At 36.0% G+C, this 22,944-nt stretch overlaps 1 protein-coding gene across 1 annotated transcript in view; it reads right to left on the bottom strand.

Moving 5' to 3' along the window:
- LOC110370995 (gastrin/cholecystokinin type B receptor) overlaps positions 1 to 22,944 on the bottom strand; it is a 115,724-nt gene that overhangs the window by 33,827 nt on the left and 58,953 nt on the right. Inside the window, exons 5-7 of the mRNA XM_064036578.1 lie at positions 15,732 to 15,914; positions 5,223 to 5,326; positions 1,376 to 1,507 (exon numbers count right to left, since the gene is read on the bottom strand). Of these exons, the coding sequence (XP_063892648.1) occupies positions 1,376 to 1,507; positions 5,223 to 5,326; positions 15,732 to 15,914 (419 nt within the window). The remainder of the gene's footprint in view (positions 1 to 1,375; positions 1,508 to 5,222; positions 5,327 to 15,731; positions 15,915 to 22,944) is intronic.

Raw genomic sequence — 22,944 nt, 5'->3', positions numbered from 1 at the left:
GATTTACATAACGTTTTCATGAACACGTTTCTAACGCTAGCGGTTGTCTTTTTACTTCCTTATCCGACCATTTTTAGGATTCCGTAACCTAAGGTAAAAAAGGCCGACAGTTTGTTCGGTCGCTTGATAAATGCGGAAATATATGGGAGTGCGCAAATAACAACGATCAGGTATTTGACCGGTATCCGTGCAACTAAAAACTTTGATCAAAATTCACGATTTACATTGAAAAAAAAAGCAACCAGCGCGCCGACTATCCGTGAACTGTTCAGTTTGCAGTGTGCGGCTAAGCTAAGGATCTTAATACTAAGACTTTGATGTCCGTCTGTCACCAGGCTCTCACATAAGCCGTAATAGTTAGACAGTTGAAATAATCACAGATGATGATTATGATTTGTTTTGCCGCTATAGCGACAAACAGCCCGTTTCTTAAATAATCGTACGGGACCCTCTGTGCGGGATTCCGACTCCCACTTTTTTCCTTCTACGCAATATTATTCTTTTTCCTGGTGTAGCATTTGGCAATGTTTTTATTAAGTCTCAGATGCTACATTTTTCTTATATTATTATGGTAGATTATTTTGCCGACAAACTCGTACTATATCTTACCGCCCTTATACATTCTTCGAACTTTCTGTGGGTCGTATGCAAAAGGAGGATCCAATTTTGAGTTTTCTTACTTTTGTTTGAGTTGAGAACAAATAATACATACATTGATTTTTTCTGTTACAGTACCAAAATACTTCGGATATTTATGCAAATAATAATACGACAAATATTCTCTACTAATGTAATAACATACTTTGTTGTTTTATAAAGACTAATTTTAGACATACATAAGTGGTACTAATTTAGTACATAATTACTCTAAATAAAATAGCAGTTCATTAACCTGCTCTTAATATTCTATTTAGGCGTACACGAATTAAGTCTTGAGAAATTATTTCCAACTCAAGATACGTACTTTTTAGTATTTAAGTAAGTAGTTGTTTGATACAACTACTTCTGAATATACTCCCACACATAATATTGTATTTAAATTAGATTGTATACGAGTACATAGAAATAAATGTCAACCTTTTACTGATTGCATTTGATTATTAATTTAATTTATTCGATTTCAATAAATTATTTATCGACAAACCTTTGTATCATTACATAAATAAATTACTGAAATTATAGAAGTTATTTTATTTTTATTTATAGGTATTTCCTTTTTATTTATTTTTTTGCAGTAAAGTTTTCAGATATTTTTGAGTTAAAATTATAACAGATGAATGATCATAGCCTCTACAACTAATATGGTTAGTAAAAATAGCTGTCATTGTTAAGTATCTATTTAATTGTGTAATATTTTTAATAAAACGGTACTTACTTTTCTTTTCGCCTCTATGCTCTTGTCAATATGCGTTGACCTGACAACGTGTCGGAACTCCATATCGACTGTATGCATGCAGTAAGACTGGGTGCTGTTATTGTCCACGTCCAGCCTTTGTTCTGAATCATCCTGTGGAAAAAAGTAGGCATTATTTCAAGTTATTCACACTTTACACTTATCCCTAATGATGGATCTACACGATACCAAGTTCACACAGAATTTTGTCTGAGCAAAAATCGGTGCATGCAAAAGTCTGTATAATAAAAAGTCTGCACATCTTGCCCTCGTATTTTCACTCAGACTTTAGATTCAGAAGTATGTATCGTGTGGACCCACCATAATCGTTAAAGTTTGGATGAGCAGCTGTTTGTTATCATCATCATCATCCTATTACCGTCCACTACTGAACATAGGCCTCCCCAAATCGACGCCAACCGTCTTGGTCATGGGCAACTCGCATCTATCCATTGCCTTCCGCCTTCTTCAATTCGTCGATCGTCGTTTGTTATACTTTTGAGAAAAAACAACGAATGTTCATGGAACATTATAGCGGTTTTCCTCAAAATATTGTGCTCGTGAACAAAACATTTGTACATGTCTATTATACAATTATACATGTCACGTATATTCCCCAAGTTCTCTTTAACGAGGTAAAAAGTACTTAAGAGTTAATTCGGAGTAATCTATTCTGGTGCTAAATAAAATTAACACCCTTCCATTTCTACACAATGAGCTTCAAACAAACCTAAATTAGGGTCCCGATTTAGTACTAGACCTTATTTAGATGTGATACATTGTTGAAAATCCTAAATACCTGCTTGGGTCTTTCAATTTAACCTCTGCCCTATTCGGCCAGAAGTTGAAATGTATTTTTGGAATCAATGCATCGAAATAGGCAAAGTGGCAAAGTGAGATTATTTTGGAGTTTGATTGCTTCTGTCTAGTTTGGTGACCAATCATTTTTTAAACAAATGACGGGAGCTTTTTAAATTTGTCATGGCGTTCGACTTTCGAAAGGAGGTCACCAGTTTTGGTAAAAATCCAAAAATATAGACCATGTGCTTACCCATGACTAATCCCATTTTCTTTGTTTTAATTCAGACTAACTTCAAGCTTTTACACCATTAAAAGACATTGTGTATTATTATTATATTTTCATTATGGAATAGACGTCGCCTGACTGTAATAAACGAAGCAGAAAGCCCCTTTTAATTAACGCCACAAAATAATAACGGCACGGCTGCAAAAATTATAATGTACTGTTTTAATACCCCCATAGACTTATAGACATAACATTTACGATTTGTTATAATGTACCTAGTCTGTTAAAGTTTATGATAGTCGATGACGTAAAAAATATGGTCGACCATTCATAATTTTACGTTTTTTTTTTATATAACACTATTCTGTATATGACATAACTGTTATGTAAAAAACTGTGCTGTGACCATCTTGTCATAACGGGTTTTTATGTGTTTCGGATGGCACGATAAACTGTAGGTCCCGGCCATCATTTAGTCAGCAACCTGTAAGTCTGACAACCAGTCCTACCTGGGTTGCCCGGATAACTGGGTTGAAGAGGTCGGATTGGCAGTTGCTCCTTAAAAAACACTGATACTTGGCTGCGTGCGATTAAACTGGAAGCCGACCCCAATATAGTTGGGAAAAGGCTAGGCAGATGATTTTATATATTTTATTAATGTTCATATTCCAAGTAATTTCGATCATGTTACGCTAGAACTATTCCATGCAAAATTATCCCATAACCCATTCCAGATATTAGTCTATTTCCATAGCAATTATCATGTAAATCAGTCCAGCGGTTTAACTATGACAGCCTAACGCACTGACAATTACTATTACATGTAGGTAATATTAGATGTTATCTCAAATCTGAACCTCAGGTTTGCGCAAATTGATGGAAACCTTCAGACTTTATACTGAATTTACCAGAAAAAAAAAAAAAAACTAAAAAACACGCTTTTTATAGAAAAACGAACTAAAAAATAGGAAATAAATTTTAATGAATTTAAATTAAGAAAACAGTGTTAAAAATTTCAATGAATATAAATTTAATAATAGTGTGAATACAAAAAAAATATTTAAAAAAAAGCGTGGGGTGCATGGTGTCAATAGTTATAAATATTTTATTGACAGATATGAGTACAGTGATTTTCATTTCGATAATATCTTAAAAAGCACCCCACGCTTTTTTTAAATATTTTTTTTTTGTATTCACACTATTATTAATTTATATTCATTGAAAGTTAATTTTGCCACCGACTTCTAGGCCGATGCACCTAAAATTAGTTTTTTTTTTTGCTTTTTAATGTTTAGGGAAGTCGGTTAAATTTTTTTGTAAAAAAGTTATTTATTTAAAGCTTTTCAGTGATACGAATAGTTGTCACTATCCATAAAAGTGGGAAGTTCTCAACATCAGGTCAGCTCCAAACCTTCACTGTTGCATAGGTCTTGTCAATACAAATAATTTAAGCCCAAACACGAGGTAGTTTACATATTCAGTTGTCGAGTTCCCTCGACTTTCTCTGGTCTCCATCATCAGGTCAGCTCCAAACCTTCACTGTTGCAAAGGTCTTGTCAATACAAATAATTTAAGGCCAAACACGAGGTAGTTTACATATTCAGTTGTCGAGTTCCCTCGACCCTCTCTGGTCTCCATCATCAGGTCAGCTCCAAATCTTCACAGTTGAATAGTCCTTTTAGGCGTACACCTGAGTGTCAAGTTTTTACCCTATATATGCCTACAAGTTTTGAAGGTTGCCCTCGATTTCTCAGGGTTTCCATCATCAGATCCTGACGTGATGACTATGGGACCAACTGGCAGCTATTCCGAGTCGAACAAAAAAAGAATCACGTAAATCGGTCTGTAAACCTCGGAGTAATCGATGTGTATGTGTAACCTCCTCCTTTTTGGGAAGTCGGTTAAAAATGGAATAATTTTATCAAATTAGTGTATTGTCATCGGTCCTCAATAAATCTACAAAGTTTGAACGAAATCTGGCCGTTTAAAGTGGGTCAAAATCGCGCCCAAAGAAGTTGGTTACAAACAAACATACAAACATACAAACATACAAACATACAAACCTACAAACATACAAACATACAGGTGAAGCTAATAAAAAGCGTGTAATAATAGAAAAACACCAGCAGTAGGTTATAGCTCCTAAATTGGATCTATGTAGAAGAACTTTTAGTTTTCTGATATTCTGATTTCCTTCAATTTTTACTTTAATCCCAGTTTTTTCTTAGTCGAAATACATAAGAAATCGTCTTTCAAAATCAGTTCAGGCGTTTTTCATGACAAAACCTAAATAATACCCATTGTTTACACAGATATATTATTGCAATCAAAGTTTATTTGACTTCAGGGATTGTTATGAAATATACGTTGGCGCTTCTTGGTTTCACTAAAGTAATACCACTTTAAGTTAGTATTTGCATACAACTTGTGTGCTTGAGTAAGTTTCTAGGACTTTGTGTTACATAATACGCTTATTGAGTGTAAGTTTAACCTAGTAGTGGTTTAAATCGAGCGTACAATGCTACTTGCCTTTGTACACGTGCGGTGACCCAGTCAAACCTACCTAAGTACCTACTTAACGCATCTAGAATAAAAGATGTCAAACAAAAAAAATACTTGCATAAAAACTATATTATGATGGATATTAAAGGGGCTGCCAATTCATCAATGCACCCAATTTCATTGATATCAGTGCAGTAGTTTTGGCATGGAAGTGCGACAAAGTCACAGACATATACTTTCAAACTTTAAGCTTTATAATTTAAGTTATATAAAAAAGGCTAATTATAATTTAAGACATACCTTTTGTAGTTTCTTCGTGTACCACTTCTTGCAACATATTTCAGCTGAATTACTTTTGATGATCGGCGTCGTCGGTATTAGATGATTGCTTTTACAACTGGTTACTGTTGACAAAGAAATATAACATTATACATAATTAAACAAAAATTAATATCTAGGCTTCAGGGAGATAGACATAATTAAAATTTGTTATAGCACTTAAAATGTGGGCTAATTTAGAGATATGGTTAGTAATTTAAGTTGATAAGAAATTGGCACAATGGTGCCTGAGTTAAAAATTAATAATAATAATAAATAAATAATAAATTCGTTTATTGATCCACAGTTACATTCGCAAATCACTTCTTAATGTAATGAGGTAGATTACAATAAAGGTAAACTGTAACTATATTACGAGAGTCATTTTTATCAGTTCTGTGGTCCCCAAACTAGGCTGTGCCTGTATCCTGGGGACCTAGCCTAATTATTCATCGTTTTTTCGAGGAATTGGGCTGCCTAAAAGAAGTAATGAAAGAACTTTTCAAATCGGAACAATAGTTCCAAAGATTAGCGCGTTCTAACAAACAAACTCTTCAGCTTAATAATAGTAGTGTTTCATAGAAAATCGTCTTATTTCCTTTTTTAGCTATTATTTCTTTGGAATTAAGTATTTATGTCGCAGGGATATGATAAAAACGGGGATTTGATCAATTCCCTAAGGGATTTGATCAAATCAATATCATAATTATGTAGGTATATCTTACCCAATAAACCTTTAAAATATCAAAGCAAAATTATTTTTGTCATTTCACTGAACCAGTTTAGGGATTTGTTCAATTCACTAGATTTGTTTAGGGAAAAGATAAAATCGTGTTGTTATTTTAACATGCTCGTTATTCATCCCCGTTTTTATCATATCCCTGCGACATTTATACTATAATAACCTCCTACGCGAGTCAATGCCCGCCTATTCATGGTACCTACAAGAGTTTATAAACTAACTATAATATAATACATATCCAAGAAACTGAGAGGCCCAGAAACTTTCCTAATAATATGTTATCGTAATATTATCTTACACACACCCACAACTATAAACCCTATTTATAACTGATAATTAATAATACCGTATCAACATTACATTCTTGGTAACCACCCACGCAAAAAAATACGTATTAATTCATTATACTTATAAAAAATAATTCAGTTCTATTAATAAACGACCCACACGTGCAGGATCAATTATTCTATAATTGTTTATAAAGGTAGGTGTCCACTTTCACGTAATGGCGGATCCCCACTACTGCCGAGAATTTATGGACAAAATACCAACACTGGTCGGGGAACAGGCGTGGAAACGCGAACACATTCTTGTTCACACCTACTCACGGGGATTCTCGCCACTAATTTGAAGCCGCCAAAACGAACTGTATGTAGAGGTTTTATGTATGTTTAAATTAAAGCTTCAAATTAAAATGACTGTCAGCCGCCGAATGCAAGCTTCTATGCATATTAGATACGCATAACGTATCGTCGCGTCGGTTAGATTTGAACGAAAAAAATAATTTGTATGGAAATACAATAAACTGCGTTACGTTCGCTCACATTCAACGGCTGACAGTTAGTTTGGTTTGAACGCAGCTTAATTCCGGTGCAAAAGGCGGACAAACATTTAAATGATATTCTTTTTATGTATAGTTAGGGTTTTGATACCGAATATGTCAATTTTTCCAATGATTCCAATAAACAGAAGTTTAAAGTTATTGAAGATTTTCATTTAAAAGATCCTGGTACCCGAGCGCGCTGTGCAGAACCTATACTTACCTAAATATCGATAGATAGGAGCGTACTTAAGGTTCTTCTCGCATATTATATTACACAACCGCATAGTTTGCATATAGGATACAAGTATAGAAGATACCGAAGGCGTGACCTAAATAAATTACGGTAATTATGGTACGTTCTATGGAAAATATGTTTGTTTGAAAAGGCCGTCAGTGGACCGGCAGCAAAAGGGTAATTTACTAAGCTAATGAAAACTGTGCAAGTGTGCTTTCCTGGTGTGGTCCTTTACAGTCTAGTGGTCGAGTACCTTTACAACACTAACAGGAAAACGTTCTGAGAACAGCTACGCTAATGTAAATTAAAATGTGTTTTTCTAATCGTTAAACCGCTTTCTGCGAATTTAATAAATTGCTATTACGGAAAGAAAAGCAGTTTGATAGGTCAATTACTGACACTAAAGTGCGTGTTATGTTCAAAAACAATATTAACGTAGTACCTTTTGTTTTTTTATGTTTTCCTGCCGATCCTCAACAAAATTACGGCTAAGGCTACCCATCCACGTTCGACAAATCGGTGACCAATTTTTTGTAGGAGGACGTGTGCTATGAAACGTCCTCCGAAAAGTTGGTTGGTTTGGTAGTAAAAGAAAATTCTAATCAAAACGTGGAACAAAAAATCGGTCCGACTATTATCCGTCCTGCAAAAAGCCTTTTTTTTTTTTTTACTTCTTACTGACTAAAAACCGTCGTGTTCCGTCATAGGCCTTTTATGTACCAGGGCCTCGGTATCTCTATCGAACAACCCGCAGCCCCGGCAGGCCTTAGCCCTGCTGGGCCCCGCTGGGGTTGCTGACATCTCTTTGTGGAGCGCCTGGAACAACGCGCGCCGTCGACACGGGTCTGTCGTCTAAGCAGACAGAGGGACGATAAGCCACCCGAACTCACCGCCCACAGACTCACGCCTACGATGGCCGGGAGTCATCACGCGACACCCGGCGCCCATGGTGTCTACCTGGTCCAGCGCGGCGGCCGGGATGAGAGGTGCGTACTCTCTGGCGTTCCGCCTCCTCCTTCTCGAGCATGACCGCTTCGCAGAAGGAGGCGACGGCATCCCATTCCCTCTCGCCCCGGACCATGGCCTGAACCAGGGCCGGACGCGAGAGGTCGCCTCCTGCAAAAAGCCTGACGTCCAGCTTTAGCACACCACATGAGGGCAATGTCATTTCAGCAAGAATTCCGTCCTACGTGTGCACGAATTGGCGGAATTCGTTTGTCAGTTGACATTAATAATGTCATGTAAATGTCAGTTCATGCGAATATGTATAAAGAACTTATCGTATTCGCACCATTTCACGCTGCGCCGCTGCCATAAGTCACGTATGTCATATTACGATTACCTACTTATGTAGGACATTTCTATAGATAAGTATCGATTGCCTTTTGTTTTTGCGTCGCGCCGCGCCTCTTCGCATTCAGTTCCAGATCGCTTATATAGGACACACCGTAATATTTTGAAAACTACAAAATGCAGAAAAACTGATATGTAGCACATATAGGACGTAACGTAAAGTATAGTTATCGGCACGAATCTTGAGCTCGACCTACCTGAGTAATTTATTGGGTCCCTTTTTAATATCAAGTGAGGCGCGGGAGCGGGCTAAAGCGGTGATTGGCCCGCAGTGCATCGCGTCATAGCCGTCACTCGGGATTGGTTATTTGCTAATAAATCACTTCTGCGCAGATGTAGGTCAGAGCTCAAGATTCGTGCCGATAACTATACTTTATTTTGAACATACTTTATAGAAAGAATCTGATAATTTACTCCGGAACAATAACATACACAAAAGTATCTACTCACAAAAATATAGGCTTAAACCGTAAAAAATATTGAGTTTCAATATAATCCTATTAGGTACCTACTTTATCGTGCTCATGCAAAAAGGGAACTTCCACTTCACAGATTTATTTGCGATATTTATAGTTTTTCGGAAGGAGTGCGAAAATGTACTCGTAATTTACGATTTAGAAGCTTTGGACCCAAATCCTCTATATAGGATTTAGGATTACCTACCTACAAGAGGGGAGTATAAGTATTACTACTACTGAGGGAATGAGGTAATGCTAAGAATCGATTTGCGTATGAGACAAGACATCGTATAAGACGCTTAGATGGATTACGGAGGTTCTAGAACATTCTATGCTCGTTAGGGGTAAATGCTCCTTTTAATTAACTGTTACTGGTGTAAAATTGAGCAAAATATGAATACATACCTAATAAATTCAATAAATGTACCTATACTAAACTTTTTTACAAAAAAAAATTACCGACTTCCAAAAACACTAAAAAGCCAAAAAAAAACTTATTTTAGGTGCATCTGCCTAGAAGTCGGTGTCTAATGGATGTTCCTAAGTTAATTTTGCCACCGACTTCTAGGCAGATGCACCTAAAGTTTTTTTTGGCTTTTTAGTGTTTTTGGAAGTCGGTAATTTTTTTTTGTAAAAAAGTTTTTATTTACAGCTTTTCAGAGATACGAATAGCTGTCATTATCCGCATAAGTAGAAAGTTCTCATCAATTCAAATAATTTAAGCTCAAATACGAGGTATTTTACATATTCAGTTGTGGAGTTCCCTCGACCTTCTCTGATGGTCTTCATCATCAGGTCAGCTGCAAACCTTCACTGTTACAACGATCTCGTCAATACAAATAATATAAGCCCAAACACGAGGTAGTTTACATATTCAGTTGTCGAGTTCCCTCGACCCTCTCTGGTCTCCATCATCAGGTCAGCTTCAAATTTTCACTGTTGAATAGTACTTTCAGGCATACACCTGAGTGTTAAGTTTTTACTCTATGTATGCCTACAACTTTCGAAGGTTGTCCTCGATTTCTCAGGGTTTCAGATCCTGACCTGATGACTATGGGACCAACTGGCAGCTATATCAAGTAGAACAAAAAAAGAATCACGTAAATCGATCTATAAACCGCGGCGTAATCGATGTACATACATAGAAAAAAAAAAAAAAACATACCGGCCGAATTGATAACCTCCTCCTTTTTGGGAAGTCGGTTAAAAAGATAGTGAAGCGTATCATTCTGCATACAATTCAACACATTTTATAGATATGAATTTTGTATCGTATAAATAAAATATGGACTCGTGCGAAGCCAGGGCGGGTCGCTAGCATTCAATAAGGTTATGTAATATACCTATTGACAATGGGTCGCTACGTGCTTCAGGACATGGCTTGTTATCCCACTATCCTCTTTGATTCACTTTAGAGGTGTTTCGAACATTTTTACGCTCAGTCAGAAAAGGTTTAAATCTCTTGCTTGAGTGAAGATTGCAATCTAGGAAGGGACGGAATTTGAATGGATGTAGGAACATACAAGTAGCTTCTTTCGGTCTAATGGACAATTATCTATTAAATATCAGGTAATGTTATTACTAAATGTATGTCTCCACCAGACCACGGGACACTAGAGTCGAGGATTTTTGGAAGGCAAACGTGGGGCTGAAGCTAACACTCTGAAACTCTTTTGAGACAACTTGATGAAATGGTGACCCGTCGGTTTTGTGTCACCAAATGTGTTTTGTGTCAACATATATTATTATTATTCTACTAGCGTGTCTGTTACGTTGTCATGTAGGTACCAATGGTCAATGAAGACATAGTGTAAGAAGAGAAGTGTATTGCTGCGCCCTAATAGGGTCTCATGTATGTACCTCTACATTCTATAACACCTAAGTATGTATAATGATCGCAATATTTGAAGTTTGAAGGCAGCCCTTTAAAAACTACAGGAACACTATCCAAAAGTTTTAACTCTCAAATTATGATCCTAAATTATAGCAGAACTTACTACACTCAAGTTTCATTCCCTCTCATAATACTTGGCATATAAAATGCTCTGAGAGCGTGACACTACACGTGCCATTTGAACCTGACACTTATTGTGGCTCGGTTGTGCAGCGTAGGTAGTTTAGGTAAAACAATAACCTCAAATGGTCTGAAATGGAGGCTTTTCAGGATAAGTGTGCATTTCTTGGGACGTTTGATTTAATAATCCACTTTTATTGTGTGTCGTTTAGATTGTTTCTAAGCTAATTCTATGTGTTTTCTTATTGCTCATGGATTTGATCATTAAGAGTAAACATTCGGCCGAAAGTTGACCCGATGGCTGTTTTTTTTTTTAAAGGAAGTCTTAATAATTGCAATCAAAGTTTTCATTTAGTATAGGGTAAATACCTGATCTTTGTAATATTCGTACGACCATGCATGTTCATACCACTTTATCATAGGCCAATTAAAAGTTGACAGTGTGCGGGTGCTCTAAAAGTTCAGCAAAAATTGTCTAAAATACAGAGAGGATCAGGATGGCTGAAATAAAATTCTAGAATTTAATTCGATATCCAGGTATCCAATATAAAACGCCAATTTCTTCCACTGTTAGCAAAGAAAAAGTGTCTACACCAGCATTCTATTTACATAATTGTATAAAAAATCCATTCCACGCAGATATCGGCTTCTTAAAGAGATGGGAAGCAATTTATTGAATAGGTATTAAACAGGAAAAAACTTGAGGTGTTATCTATAATTCTATAGCAAAACCTCTATAATAAGAAGGCAACATTTTTTGTTCCTTTGTTTTTTTGTACCCTCAAGTTTTTGAAACTACTGATTCGGTTTGAAAAAAAAATCACAGGACTATCACCGATTAACATAAGCTATATTTTATCCCGGGAAAATGGCTAGTGTTTAATTATAGGTAGGTACAGAAATAAAAACCCGTGTGTTAAAGGTGTTTAATATTGTGCATTGTTTTGACGCTGATGCATCGGGGGTTTTCCATCGTTCAATTAATTATAGTTATCAGGTCACCCACGACAGAAAAATATTGACTTGCTATAGTAAACACACCCCTTTTAGCGTGTAAATGTAATTGTTCACTCTTCCTACTTAAAGTTAATTAATCGTGGAAAGACTATTTCTTACCAAATAAAAACTAGTACTACTCTATCTAAACTTCGATCTATCTCATTTCTGAAATAATCCGTGTCTTCAAAAGCCAGTCAAAAATATTTATAGATACATATGTAGGTAAAAGTTAAAATGCTATTTTTAGCACACCTTAATTTGTCCAATTTATTTTAAAAGCCTTGTAATTGGGTGAGCGAGCCTTTTACCATTAATGAAACACAAATTCAATTGCAAGGAATTACGCACGACTAGCCGATCCAAATACGGATTCTAATTAACAGCGCTTTTACATTGGGGGATTGGTCATGCGTAGCTAAGGCGACACTACACTAGATGGACCGTTCTGGCCGTTCGCCGGGAAGTAGTTTATGTCGGTTGCTCAAGAACGAGTAAAGTGGCGGACTTTGGGTGGAGGCTGTTGGCTAGCGGTGGACGTCTTTTGGCTGAAACGACGACATCAAACCAACCATAGGTATGCCCGTTTGTGTTACTTACCGAGCGGCAAAAATCTGACAGGTGACTGAAAGAAAAAAACCGATAGACCGAAATCACCATTGAACTTTTCTCATATTCACATCAAAAAGCGTGTCGATTGACCCTTATAATAAAACCCACTGGCCATAATAAACAACTGACTCAAAGACAAATGTAGGTATGCTATAACCAGACCCTCACACCATAAATTATTAATATATTTATGTATTGTATTCTCTATGGGCCTCAGATGCCTGACTTAAATAAATAAATAAAAATAAATCTATCCAGGGAGTTAAATATCATATTTGTACTGATGTACACAGTTTTAAATTTTTACCGATAGGTTGTCAATTGATTGCTGTTGTGCATATATGCTCGACAAGGCCCGTACAGATCGAGCGTAAAATTCGTCAGCAAAAATACGGATACGGAAAAAAAATATGGTTTCTACTAAACTATGGAATCAGCATAAATATGCATATGCATGAAAGTAGTACAACATCCAAGCCTGAATGAATTGTCTCGCGGTATTACCGCTACACATTTTTCCTAACATTTTATCCTATTTATTAAAGCTGAATAGAAATGGGGTAATATTTCAGAATGACATGCAATTTCCCTGAATGCTATTATTATTGACTTTCCCATTAAACGCTCCTTTCAATGTTAATATGAAAGGAATTAATATGCAAGTCATAATTGTTGACCCAAAAAATTAACTGCCGCTTTCATTATGTTTTGATTAAGTGCTTTGACCTTGTTTTGAAAGGTAATCATTTATAGATGTTTTATATTTTCTTTCATATACATAGTATGATATTTAAGAATTTTGAGAGTAAGAGTAAGAGTAGGTCCTATTTCGGTAGTTAACTTGCAAAACCTTTTTTATACAAAAAAATGTTTTAAACGTAAAGTCAATTATAATTGAAAAATAAACCCTTCCTTTTAATAAGTTAGAAAAAAAAACATCCAATAATGAATTTCCTCGGTTCGCAGTGTTCAGTAATAAACTTAAGAGCTTAGCTCTTGTCGATACAGCAGTTTTTATTCCCGCAAGAAACCTGCGTAAAATTCCAACGCTATTTTCATGTTGTAAAATTTAAAATAAAAAGCTTTACGAGCTTAGTACTTATTAAAATACTTTTTTTACTGACATAACAACCAAATCCCGTTAATACTGAATTCAAACGATTGAGTATTGGCATCCAGCGTGACAATGCTGTCAGCCTTTTGGGAACATTACTGAGTGACAGCGAGTTTTACAAATAAATCTATAGGTATTAGATAAAGGGCTGCGGGATTGTTCGAAAGAGTTACCGCGGCCCTGGTACATAAAAGGCCTACGACGGAACACGACGGTTTTTAGTCAATAAGAGTCTGGCACTCCCTCACCGCTGCTAACCCACAGCGGGAGGAGTCATTTGATGATTTTGAGGTCTTTAAAAAAATATATAATGTATTAGACAAAAAGAAAAAAAACGTTATTGAAAATAATACTAAAAATATTTTTATTAAGTACCTAAAAATTTTTGTCACAAACATGTCATCAAATCGAGAATTTTAAAAAATACGATCGTTGAAAACATGACAAGCTAAGAGGACCATGAAATTGATTAATGAATATAAACTTCAGTAAATCAACGCTTGTCTAATTCAGACGTATGTTTTCTGTTTCTGACAGTCGACGATGTGGGTCAGACTTTTGTGGCAAAAAAACAATGTTCTGTGGCTGGAGAAAATGATTGTTTGTTTAGTGTGAGATTCTAGGGTCGCTAGACATTACTTATTTTCGCAGTAATGGAACCTATTCGGATGTTGACTGTTTGCTTACTACTGTTCGCTAAAGATCAACGGTCAATTCACACAATATTTATTAAGTGGTAGTGGCTTTTTTTACTACCTAAATGGTAAATACTCTAGGAAGATAGCAAGCGATTGAAGGATTTGTTTTTTTCTTTTTAAGGCTTAATATTCTAAATCACTTAATGGCTATTTTTAACGAAAATCTTATGCTTTGATAAAAACCTAGATACATTTTGGTATTGGTAAGTACCAGCATGTCCTGTGTTGAAGTGAAGAGTGAAGAAAAGTTAAGTAAAAACTTTATTTTAACTTTCCCGTGAGTACTACCTACGTCTACCTAAAAATATTTATATCCTATGTAAACAAAAAAAAGCTATATGCGCCCCAAATATATTCCGTCGGTACACAAATATGAAGATTACATTGAATATTCACGTTGCTTCCAAAACAAAGGGAGGAGTTATCATATTTTCGCATACGTTACAGTTTTTGAGATATTTGTTGGGCAAATACAATAATAGCCGACATGTATTGTATTTTTATTACAATGTATTACATTGTTTTGTATGTTAATAACATAATACATATTCATTTTATTTTCATTCAGAAATACATATAAAAAAAGCGGGATTGTTCGAAATTAGTTAAAATTATTGCCCAGGTACCCAAATGGTTTCAGAAGGAAAATGGTGTGCAAGTCAGTAAGAGTCTGACACTTCCTCACGCCGCACCCACAGCGGGATCGGTCATTTGATGATTCCCAATTTAAAAAATGTTGAAGTACTACTTTACCAGCTTATTGATTCTAGGTTACTCTTCGCTTAAAAGACTAGCCTCGTGTATACTCATTTATAAAAGGCTCTATGCAAAGATACAAGAGAAAACTCATTCCTATTAGCGCGGTAATTAATTACGGTAAAGCTCCAAGGAATCTGAGACTGTTGGACGTCGGGACAGGATGAATGATAGTATCGTCGTAGATAGTAGGTCGAGACTTGTTACCCTGGTACACACAGTGATAGAGCATTTTATAATAAGTAGGTAATTGGGTATTTCTATCGGTTTAAATTAATTAGAAAAGGAAACTTTTAAGGAAATGTTAAACAAAAGTACCGGCACAAAAACATTTTTACTTTGTTGTAAAAGTAAACTATAAAGCATACGTGATTTAATATCCATAGATTAGGTATCAACCTGCATATTTAAGTGCAGAAGAACGAAGTATTTATATGTGAAGAAATATTTTGTCATGATTAACTGTAAAACGACTGCGTTAGAAGATCATTCCGAAGAGAAACACCAACTACCACTATAAACATACAGTAAAAGGCCTTCCTAAGGTCAGATAAAGGGTGGCTTTCTCAAACGTCTTTTCAGACACTGGTCTTTAATCGACGATTACCATAAACAACCGTCAGTTGTCAGAAATTAGACCTAAGGAGTCCTTAATACAGTCTATTTCACAATAACAAAATATCTACTCACAATGTCTCTGCCACTTGAAGTTATGCTGTATCTCATGCCTCATCCCCCTCCACAGCTTGGTCACAATCAAGGAGTACGCAAATGACATGATGGAGATCGGTAGCAGCAGCAGACCAGCATCCAAGCCGAGGTTGAAGGCCCGTTCTAGCTCCAAGCTCGTCCATACCTCCCGGCATTTGAAGGCTGCGAAAGAAACCCGTAAGTGAGTATATAAAAATAGAAAAGCAGTAAGTGTTACTGTGGATTTCAATAACCTTTTAATTTTGCTTAATGGATGGAGAATTTCGGCATTAGCCCTATACAAGGTATATGACATGTTATCAATACTAATATTATAAAGAGTTATTTGTAAGTTTGTATATAGGGGGTAATCTTTGGAAACGCAGGTCGGATTTCCTAAACTCTTTCACTGATAGGTAGCTACAATGTTCCTGAGTGTCACAGGCTATATTTTTTCCCAGTATGGACAGTTGCCACGAGATGTGGGCGATACCGCGAGAAAACGGATAGTAGTAAGTAAATCAGCAGATAGACAGGTGAACAGATGTGAAATGTCAAGAGTCACTCGTAAGAGGACCTTAGTATGGAGAAGGACTGATATTTATAGCATACAAATACATATTAGCTCATGGATACCTGTCAGCTGCAATGTAATATTAGCTCATGTCTGTCATACAAGGGAGTAGGAACTAATGGTCTGAGGTCATTATGAATGACCATGCGAGTATGACGTCATTAATCGGTACGGCACACGGGCATACGAATCAATACAACATGTATTGCATGGTAGATATGCCTTTCAAGTATGCCTGTAAGTACGATAATTGCCTGTTCAAACATTTATCTTTAAAATTCATCGTAGGTAAGAGTCTTGAAAATTTACACCCACATTTTAATGCCTAGAATTGAAAATAAATTGTCAATTCTTTTCAATACTCCGGACGCATTTCTACAGAGCTATAACCAAGCCTTTACAATCTCCGTATTCCTTTTATAGTACGTCCATTCGCTATCGAGAAAAGAGTTCCATAGCTTTGAAAAAATATTGGCTGTTACGTCCATTATTGAATGGACTTTTTACAGATACCCTCAGGTCACTGGGTCAGACTCAGGACACAATGCAGAATGCTGTCGACTTTAATTGGATTGTCTTATCGACCTTAGAAATCAGTGGAAGCGATTGGAGCTTGAGGTAGGTTCAATTCTAGGAAAATACCAGAGAAGTTCTACTACAAATAAACAGGGTAATTTAATTATGTACGGTTAGCAAAGCCTTTGTGTTTTCCTTTTTATTGGTGTAATTTTTTAGTGCTGCAATGTTAAGCCAAAGTTTACCTTATACAAGTAATCCAATAATAATAAAGAGCTATAAATACATTTTTGATGCAATTTGCTTTTAAGGATGGTTCAAGGTTCTTTTAAACGAAACCACCCTTAAATATATTTTTATCTTTGATCTCGAGTTACCTACGTCACTAAAAAAAAAAAAACGATAAAAATTCATAACAAGGTACAACAAACCACTACAAATAATAAATCCCAGCATTCCAAAGGTTCAAAAAGTACTTAACTTTTTCGAGTTTCATTTTACCCAAAAGGAAACTCCTTTGAAACTCAAAAGCCAAGGAACTTTTTGGACGTACTCTCGCGAAAAATTAGTTTGAGTAAAAGGATCCCGTATAAAGCAAAGAGCGTTACAGTCACGGAGAATAAAAACACTAGGAGAGATGTCATAATGCAAAATCTCATGAGAAAGTAGAGCGCCGAAATGCGGATGTTCGACTGACGTTACTAGGTCAGCATTTACAACGAAACCATGGAACCTGCCCATTTTTTTAAACAAACACCAATCAACAAAAACCAATCTTTGACAGATTCGTCTTGATTTGAAAAAGGAATCCGAACTTCTCGTTAGTTTCAGTTAGTTACTTGAACTACAAGAAGACGCCTGACCTACCAGTTTTATGGCATCTCCAATCTTTGATCCTCTGTGGCAGAGCTGGAGCTTGCCAGTGGAGCTTGCCAAGTCGGGAAAAATGGGGATTCGAGTGCACGGTACTGAATCATATCTGCACCATTACAGTCACTATTTTACCGAGACCGGCAGAAATGTAGCGAGCAAAAATATTATGAAGCCAGCGAGCGAAAGCCTAAACTGTAAAGCTACGTTATAAGTTCTTTTTATTTTTATTTGGGCACATTTTTGCGGGTACGTTTTAAATGAGTATTTAGATCGTTTTGAATTCTCCAAAACCCAATGATCATGGTTCCAAAACTTAATGGTATGTAAAGAACATTTTTATTAAAAATCTTCCCAAGCTTTTTGTATTAAAATGCGAGAATTATTTTAAAGTTCCTAAGAATAGTCAAGTATCAGAAGTTAAAGAAGTATTGAATAAACTCCAGAAATGTATTGCTTTAGTTCAGTAGTTTTATATGCATCTCGACGTGATTTACTGCATTCAATATTTTATTTATAGCTTTCTTCGAAGCCATAAATATCGTAAGACTTGACATACTACATAAAAGTTTATTGAAAAGTTCGCTCTTATTGGCTATCCATTTCAGATCCGATTACTGAGAGTTAACACGAGGGTTTTAAAGCTACAGCCTGACAAGCTTGTTAGTGACACTTCCATGAAATAAAGCCTTAAAGTGCTAGATGTATGACAGTGAAAGCAGCTTTCAGTAGTTGAAACTTCCAAGCTTTGATTGGCTTTTACAGCCTGGCAAGCTCGTTAACAACACTCTCATGGTCCCGCGCGAAACAGAGAGGGGTGATTACATTCTCGGACCGACTTTTCAGCTGTCACGCGCGCACCTGTAATTCGCATCACCGCTGTCTACGTCCCGCTCCCCGCGTGGGCCTTGTCCTTAACGCGGTTGCCAAACTGGAGAAGCTACCCACAGCTTAAAACTTTCAACTACTGTAAGCTGCTTTAATAGTCGGCATACATCTAGCACTTTAGGGCTTTATTTCAGAACATGCAGTAACTTCAGAGATTTGATGTCCCAAAATAGTACAAGAAAATGCCCTCAACTATGTTTCACAATTTTATCTACAAAGGGCATAAAAATTCACCTTTAAACCTTTCTCGTATGCAAGTTTACTTTTGTTTATTATTCTGGGGCAAGCATATTGTGGTACAGTACAGTTTAAGAAATTATGGCCTTATAAAGGCATTAATATGAAGTAATGTAGCTTTTGTAATTCACACTACATTGTGGAAAACTCTGAATTTTATACGGCAATTTAACATACAAAATTCAGCAACTGAAATTTCTAGTTTTATGTTTTCGAAGTTTTGTGGAAATTGCAGGCTTTAAAGATTAAGTAATACCTTTTACATTTTGGATTTCTGTTTTTATCTAGTTTTGAAGTGTTTTTAGGCATTTTACTGACTTAGCTATCAGATATTGCCAGACGCCTGGCGAACTTAAAAATTGTATTTTTTTTTTTCGATTCAGTGGCTTTTCGTTTACTTTTAATTTGATAAGTTCGATGGTAGAAAACGAATTTTCTTTTTTTTTTCAATGACCAGCGTTATAATTATGTCTTTCAGACTGAGTTAAATGAAAACTTTTATCTAGGTAGATCGTCTCCTTATCTTAATAGATAAAAAAATAAAAAAAATGTGACATAAAAAATGGCGAATAATACAATTACCAAGATAATATTTTTTTTTTGTAAAAAATTCATTGCTATTTAAATAAAATCCCTCTTCTTCATTGTTCTCGTATAAGGAGGTGTTGCCTATTCTTAATTTATAGTAGATACAATAAGTAAGACGTTCAGATCTAATACCGAGTGTAGATTCATCGTAATACAGACTGAAGACAAGGTACGTTTCTATCCCAATATTAATTCAAACTCCTGCTTCCGTGCTCCTGCGAAAATAGCCCAAGTTGTTAGTTTGGAATGGCTGAAACTACGTCGATCTCAACGTAGATATGACCATCCATATTATTCTTGGTACCTGAAGTTTGCTTGGTAGAGGTAATTGGCAGACGTCCGCTAACGTATGTATTGAGGTAACATACCTAACTAAATGTCTTACGTGTCGAGTAAAAGTGTGTCGGAAAACCGACATAAAAAAGAAGGAGGTCCTCAGTTTAACCTGTATGATTGTATGTACATATGTGTGTAATAGCTGCATTATCTCTCGTTTGACTCTCTTTGACGCGGTTTTCATTGCAGTACCGGTATATTTGTCAGACTTAAAAGAAGTTTACCTATATTTTTATGTCGGCTAAGAAAACGCGCCTTGAGGCTCCTAAACCTAGCTCCTCAGAAAAACTTGGTAATATTTTTGTTATAAGGTAGTCCTAGGCATAGAATATCTGTAGGTTATTGTTACGTGAAAATGGACGAACCAATAAGCACGTTGTTGTTTTATTATTTGAAGGATCTATTGGGAAAGTCATGTACGAAAACCTAGGTAGGAAAGAAAATGACTAAGAATTTCTATTACATAAAACAATACAAGCAGTTTTCAAGAAGTCAATGTTTAGTATGCCTGTGAGTTTTTATTAATTGCTCTTATGGGAAATTTTTTATTGTTTGCTAGAACTAGAACAAACTAGATTTATATGCGTATACGTCACAGTGATCCGAATCTTGCCTAAAATAGGTATAGTATTATAAAAGAAACAAAAAAAAAATCACCTCTAGTATAATTTTACAAAGAAAACACTATGAACAACAAATCTAATGAATCCGTCAGATAACTTCTCAAAAATAAAACGTAGTTTAGGGACGAAAATTAAAATATACACACGTCCTCTCCACGGAAGTTTGTCACTAACCAAGTTTTATATAAAAAGTTCAGTTAGAAGTATAATGAAATTCCTTCTTCGAGTCCAATAACATACTTTGTTCAGTATCATCGGGATAACAGAGAAGACACGTATTGGCCATGGCACGTTTTTAAAATAAACCTACTTTGTATGTCAATAAAGCACAAAATGTCTTGTGCGTTACTAACGTCCTTTAATGTCATATAAAAGTAGCCTTATAGTTTCTTCAATAGAGTTTGTGGAGCATTGAAATATTTTTTCAAATTGCATCAACCGTTCCCGAGATTAGCGTGCCCCACTAAACAAACTATTCATTCAATTAAGTAATAGTGTGACTGATAATTAAGGTACGAATATAATGAGCACTGTACCAACTTTATTTGACGTCAGCCGCAGGAACTATAAATTAATTGTAGGAATCAATTAAAATTAAGCACACTGCAGACTAAACAGTCGACCGACAGTTGGCCGATGTTTGTTTATGTTTTTTTATTTTTCAGAAAATCAAAGTTTTTTGTCATTCTGATACCGGCCAAATACCTTGCGTACTACCATTCATTTCCATACTGATTGATAATGATGTTGGCCGACGAAAAGTTTGTGGTGTGCGGCTGCTTTAAGCACTTGAATACCAGTGGCAAACCTCAACATTTTGGCATAGTTAATTGGAAAATACAGATGTGAACCATTAATTAATTTTACATCACACTAAGAGTCATCTGGTATTCATTGATTTTGGCATAACCTTCGATATTAGATTGGACCCATATTCCGAATTATAGTAATAGGTATGTAGGTTACTAATGGGAAACTTTATTGATCTTGTTAACTTTATTTGTATTAGAAGATTAAACTATAGGTAAAAATTTTGACAAAGCATTTAAACATAGGTTAAAGCTCGAAAGATTGATTGATTTTAGGAAGATTTGACCAATTAACCAATTTAAAATAAACTTATAATATTTGAAAACCTATTTTCAAGCAAAAAAGGCAACTTTTTTATAAGTTATTTCCGCTGAACGCAGGTGAAATTAAGCAGGTGAACAAATAGTTATAGACACGTATTACAGTTAACACTTCAGGAAGATTACTTCAAAATATTTTTGGTATGTAAAAGTGATAAAACTTCATTTATAAAACGAGAGTGAAACCGCGGGAAATAGCTAGTTTCTCATACACAAAATAGATGTTCGTTGGATCTGACTTGTATCTTGTTTGTATTGTTTATTGTTTGGGATTGGGAACAAAGGATATAAGTTACCTACTATACAAACATTCTGTTCTATACATATTTTAGGTCATGCCTAAACTTACCGTACTTTGTATAGCACTGAATTTGTTCATAAGTTAAGTTATTCTACGCAATAGACTTATGCCCTTTTCATATAATACTAGTTTAAGCAAACAGTGTCAACTATGTCCCATCATCCTCCGAGCCTTTTTCCCAACTATCTTGGTGTCGGCTTCCAGTCTTACCGGATGTAGCTGGGTACCAGTGTTTTACAAGGAGCGACTGCCCTATCTGACCCCCTCAACCCAGTTACCCGGGCAACCCAATACCCCTTGGTTAGACTGGTGTCAGACTTACTGGCTTCTGACTACCCTTAACGACAGCCAATGATGTTCTATGACAGCCGGGACCTACAGTTTAACGTGCCATCCGAAACACAGTGATTGGTGTCTAAGATATACTTAGAAAGTACATACAAACTTAGAAAAGTTGCATTGGTACTTGCCTGACCTGGAATCGAACCCGCGCCCTCATACTCGAGAGGTTGTTTTTTGCCCACTAGGCCACCACGAAAACTATGTCCCATGGGAAGTAATTCGTGCCTCTACAAGAAAAGTCTGCTATGAATATTATACTCAATAACTTTTTTATCGGACTATTAGTTCCTGAGATTAGGCAGTCAACCAGACAAACTAATTCTTCCGCTTTACGCCTTAATAGTTTCACCACCAATCTACATAATGTACCTAATATATAACATTATGTAGATTCATTGATGATAATTCTTTTGAAATCATTTCACGATGATTAAATGAAAAATCTATTTTCTAAACAAAACTAACGGTTATTATTCCTTGCAGAAGAAAAATCTTTTATGTTTTCAAGCCTCAATAAACACTAATTAAAACAATACCGCTTCCGCTGCGGCTTTAATCAAAAACCGATACTCCATCATCCTCCGAGCCTTTTTCCCAAACTATGTTGGGGTCGGCTTCCAGTCTAACCGGATGTAGCTGAGTACCAGTGCTTTACAAGGAGCGACTGCCCTATCTGACCCCCTCAACCCAGTTACCCGGGCAACCCAATACCCCTTGGTTAGACTGGTGTCAGACTTACTGGCTTCTGACTACCCGTAACGACTGCCAAGGATGTTCAATGACAGCCGGGACCTACAGTTTAACGTGC

The sequence above is a fragment of the Helicoverpa armigera genome, chromosome 10 (assembly GCF_030705265.1).
Source record: "Helicoverpa armigera isolate CAAS_96S chromosome 10, ASM3070526v1, whole genome shotgun sequence".
NCBI lineage: Eukaryota > Metazoa > Arthropoda > Insecta > Lepidoptera > Noctuidae > Helicoverpa > Helicoverpa armigera.
Note: the sequence above shows the minus strand (reverse complement) of the source record. Positions and strands in the feature narration are given on the sequence as shown.